Here is a 4,702-nt window from a genome sequence, read left to right as displayed (position 1 = left end):
TTTTTTTTTTTAATTGTGAGAAATGATGAAGAAATGTTGTCTGAGAGCCTCTCAGTGGTGACACATCCTGATAATTAGTGCGTTTGTTTGCCAGGCTTTAGACGTGTGGGCGATGGGAGTCACACTCTACTGTTTTGTCTTTGGGATGGTAAGCAAGATGCAATCACAGCAAACATCCGGTGCAAGATTTAATTTCAACGTTTTAATCATTTCACTTTGCTTGTCCTGCTTTAGTGCCCTTTTTATGATGAGTACATCGTTTCTCTGCACAACAAGATCAAGAACAAACCTGTGGAGTTTCCAGAGACGTGAGCAAACAGCAGGAAACATTTAGATAGAAAACAGAGCTCACATTTATGTACCTGTAATAAAGTTACCAGGATGGGTTGAAAACATCTTCATAGATTCAAAGACCGTCGTTCTCTAGAGGGCAGATGTCAACATCTGGACTTCATAGTTCTTAACAACTTGTGCTTTTCTGTTTTGGACGAACATCAGGAAACTGAATATGTTTAAAATATGATTTCATGCTAGTTAGAGTAGCCACCTATGGTTTCACATTCACACCATGTGCTACCATAGTTAAGCTTAAAACATATTTATTGTTTTCTGAGGTTCACGCTGCCTCTTCTTTAACAGGCCATTGATAAGTGAAGAACTGAAGGAGCTGATTGAAAGGATGTTGGATAAAAACCCTGAAACAAGAATCACCATCCCTGAAATCAAGGCGAGCATGAGACTGCTACTGCATCCAAACACTACAGAAACGCCGCCGACGCCACACTTTCATTCACTGAACGTGTTTTTAATGTTGCTGCAGCTCCATCCGTGGGTGACGGAGAACGGCTCCAGTCCTCTTCCTCTGGAGGAGGAGCACTGCACGGCGGTGGAGGTCACTGAGGAGGAGGTGAAGAACAGCATCAAACGCATCCCCAGCCTTTCCGCTGTGGTGAGTCGCACACGTCTCATCTGCTTCGTAAAACTCACATTTACATCTCTGATCTGACTGTTTGAAGGCTTTTCTTAAAACACAGGTTGTTATTGCTGTCATACCTTAGTTATCTTTACCTTTATCTCACAAATTGGGCTCAAATTAGCATTCACATCTCGACCACTTACATTTTTATGAGGTTTGCTTTTGAATCTCAAGGTAATACTTCATAGAAGACATAAGAGCATCTACTGGAGGTGATTGGTGTCTCATTTCAGAAAGAAGGCTTTTGGTCAGTCTGCTGTCTCAGTTAAAGCAATGAAAAAGGGGCATTCCATCCCTACAAACATTCAAGATTCAGCTCAGCAGTGTTTAAAACCAGCCTCCAGGTTTGGGTGAAGTCAGTACAAAGTTATCACCACCAATGATTACCTTGCATTCATTGTTTTTACAAATTTTATTTGTCTCACACTGATGAGCTTGCATTGTTTTATGTCTTGTATTTATTGGTCTTTCTGATTTATTCATTTATTTTTTCATGCTGCATTCAAAATTGTAGATTTGTAATATTTATATGAGGAGAGATGGTGGAAACTGTGAAGATTAGCTGCTCAAAGGTTACCAGAGAGTGAAATAAATTAGAATTTTAATGATTTAATACATTAAAAAGTGCCCTTTTTCTCAATGTCTGAGCTGTTTAGATGCAAATGTTCTGTACTTTCTCTGTCCGCTGCAGATCCTGGTGAAGTCCATGCTGAGGAAGCGCTCCTTCAGTAATCCCTTTGAGTGTCAGGGCCGGCGGGCCGAGAGGTCCATGTCTGCCCCTGGAGGTCTCCTTACGTAAGTAGCCGACTCTGCAAATCCCATCTGCGCCGCTCTGCCAAACTGCCAGCTCTGCGATTAGGCCTCTAACACAACAAAGCAGCGAGCAGATGCTTGGATAAAAATAGCTCATATGTAGTGTTTCTCTCGCACATTAGGCAGCACACCAGCAGATCCGAACTGTTAATCTTTGACTAACTCGTACACTTTATTTGCTGTGTTTTGGTCCTTAAATTAGTTGCACACTCAGGCAGATAAAAGCATTTGTCCTCTCCTGATAAGCTAAATGGAAGCCCCAGCGGCAGCAGTAATGGCTGCACTGCTTTTGTTTTCCATTAACGAGCCAGTCCTGTCTGTGGGGGGGCTCAGCTAATTACACCTCCCTGTGAAGAGACGTGGAGCTGCAGCTTCATCCTCCTCCTCCTCCTCCTCCTCCACACTCATCCAGCCACCAGCAGCACACGACGCTGTGACTCCCACTCAGGGAAACATGTGGAGGCCTTCTGAATCATGTGATGAGTAAATGGTGAAATCCTCCCAAACTGGGTGTGTTAAATCTTCTTTTCAGTGCTCCGAGGATGAAATTAAAGCTATAAATATTAGAGAAGGTGTAGATTGGTGCTTCAGCTGGCTTTAAGAAGATCAAAACTTTCATATTGATCTTCTTGGAGGGATGATGTTTGTGGCATGGTGTTCCAGTTTACACTTCTTTGGAGGCCGTTGTGATACTTAAAATATAAATAAATAAGTAATTATGAAATGTATATTTGTCAAAAAAAAGAACCAACACACATTGTACATAAGAGATATTAAATTGAATTTATAACAATAAGTATAAGTTTATATCGACAACAAGCCTTCATTTTCATGAAATGCGGACAGAGAAATTTCAAAGTGAGACCTGAAATGAACTTTGTTGCTGTGAAAACAACAGGGACTAAACAGCAATTAAAATATGAAGCAAACTATTTCACAACTTCACATTTGTTTATTTATATAATTATTTATTTCATAATATCTTTTATTACAACATAACTAAAATAAGCTAATCATCCACACAGGCGTACCAAAATAAAAACGATGAAGCTTAGAGGAGTTGACAGATGGGAAAGAGCTTACACAGATTCTCGCAGAGAGCTGGATGAGAGAATTGATGTCAAGCTACAGCCAGCAGTAGGCTAGCCTAGCTTAGCTTAGCATAAATAGACAGGATAAACAGCTGGTATCGCTCCATCCCAAGGACACGAAATCTAGATGTCAGTGCCTCTAAGGCTCACAAATTAAAGGTGGAGTAAGCGATTCTAATCCAATACACTCCAACTTCTTTTAGACATGCACTCGTTTCCCTGAATCCAACAGCAGCTTAACATCTGAATGAACAGCCTGCTCACTTTTCCACAAAAGCTGTGACAGAAATCTTCACTAGGTCAGGCCACGTATCATTTCAAGTAATGTGCTTCAGGTTGTCTGAATCGATTTAGGAAAAACATCCCTGATGCACAGTTATTGTCTTGAGTGAGATCAAAATAAAAACTAAGAGATTACAAAGACTCATCCATAATAGATGCAATCCAGATTTTGCTAAAATGTTAACAGGAGCGGAATTTCTGTTTGTTGCTTCCAGCTGTTTGTAGGAATCTTCCCTCTGAGTTTATTAAATATGTGTCGCATCAAACAGCAGCAGAATCCAACTGAGCGTCTCCAAAGTCAGAGAGTTGCTCTCGTTTATGCTTGTGCAACAACAGCAGCAACTTCACAAGCTACTTATAATTAGAATTTATCCCCGACATGGAGACAGGATTGATCAGGATCTGTGTACTTTCCTTTACATTAGACACAGTCACAGTTGTTGCACAGATTAAACTAATGTAATGTAGCTTTAAATGAAGCAATCAGTCACGCTATGCTAAGCTAATTGGCTGTTAATTTTGTCATCTAACTCACAAACAAAAAGCGTATAAGCCTATTTCTAAAATGTCGGCCTTTAACCTGCTACAACGACATCTGTGTTCATCTTAAACTGTGCTCGAAGCTAACAGAGTTTAAATCCTGGCCTCTCATATCACATCTCCTTCTTGCAGCGGTTCTTGGGGCTTACTGGGGTCTTCGCCACTGCCTCATCCTTCCTTGAGGTAAACCTTTAACAAGCACTCAGGTTGAGCTCATATGCTTCATACTTAGTCGCAGCTCATCACTTATTTGTCGAACCTTAAGAGGATTTACAAGACGGAACAAAGCTTTGTGCATTGAGCCGCGCCTAAAATAAGACGACACACATGCATGCTGATGTGTGCTTTGTGTTGGCTTCCCTGTCTCTCGTGTCCTCTTGAGGTTGATGTGGATGAAAAGTGATGAGCTGTGCTGTGAAGGACACTTGGACATTTTTAGTCTAGTGTTACCCCTCCTCCTCCTCCTCCTCCTCATCTGCAATCTCACTTAGTACCTTCAACAACATGATCGAGTGTTTGTCGCCCACAGGAAAGTCAGCAACGAGGGGAGCAGAGAAGGAGAGTTGGAGGACTTGTATGAAGATGAACCTTTTACAGAGTGCACTGATTAAACCGACCCTTTCAGACAGATTAAAAAAAAAAAAAAGCAGAGAGAGTGTGTAGAAAAGTATGTTTTTGTACCTTTCTTTATGTCTTTTTCTCTCCTAATTTTGCTTTTGCTTCATGCTTTCTGTGCTCACATGCTGCTCTCACTGTAGTGCAAAAGGTCTTTAATGACTCTGTGATTTACCAGATATTAAGAGTATAGATTTGTAGTGCTTTAATTACACAATGATCACACGTTTGATCAGATTTCCTTCTGTCCACAGGTAACGTCAGCATTTTTTGATGGTATACGGCATTAATGTAAAGCGAATTATTCACCTAAAAATGTAAATATGCTCCATAAAGAAGATATTTTTACATTTTCCTACAGCTGTTGAAGATAATAAAAGTTCTG

General features: G+C 40.6%; 1 protein-coding gene across 1 annotated transcript in view; it reads left to right on the top strand.

The window, feature by feature from the left end:
- The window catches only part of camkk1b (calcium/calmodulin-dependent protein kinase kinase 1, alpha b), a 7,732-nt gene extending 3,030 nt beyond the window's left edge, over nt 1-4,702 (top strand). Inside the window, exons 10-16 of the mRNA XM_008280960.1 lie at nt 95-148; nt 235-308; nt 640-727; nt 821-949; nt 1,668-1,771; nt 3,835-3,885; nt 4,232-4,702. Coding sequence (XP_008279182.1) covers nt 95-148; nt 235-308; nt 640-727; nt 821-949; nt 1,668-1,771; nt 3,835-3,885; nt 4,232-4,313 — 582 coding nt within the window. The 3' untranslated portion in view covers nt 4,314-4,702. The remainder of the gene's footprint in view (nt 1-94; nt 149-234; nt 309-639; nt 728-820; nt 950-1,667; nt 1,772-3,834; nt 3,886-4,231) is intronic.

Source organism: Stegastes partitus, unplaced genomic scaffold (genome assembly GCF_000690725.1).
Source record: "Stegastes partitus isolate 25-593 unplaced genomic scaffold, Stegastes_partitus-1.0.2 Scaffold216, whole genome shotgun sequence".
Taxonomy (NCBI): domain Eukaryota; kingdom Metazoa; phylum Chordata; class Actinopteri; family Pomacentridae; genus Stegastes; species Stegastes partitus.
This window is presented reverse-complemented; position numbering and strand designations above follow the sequence as displayed.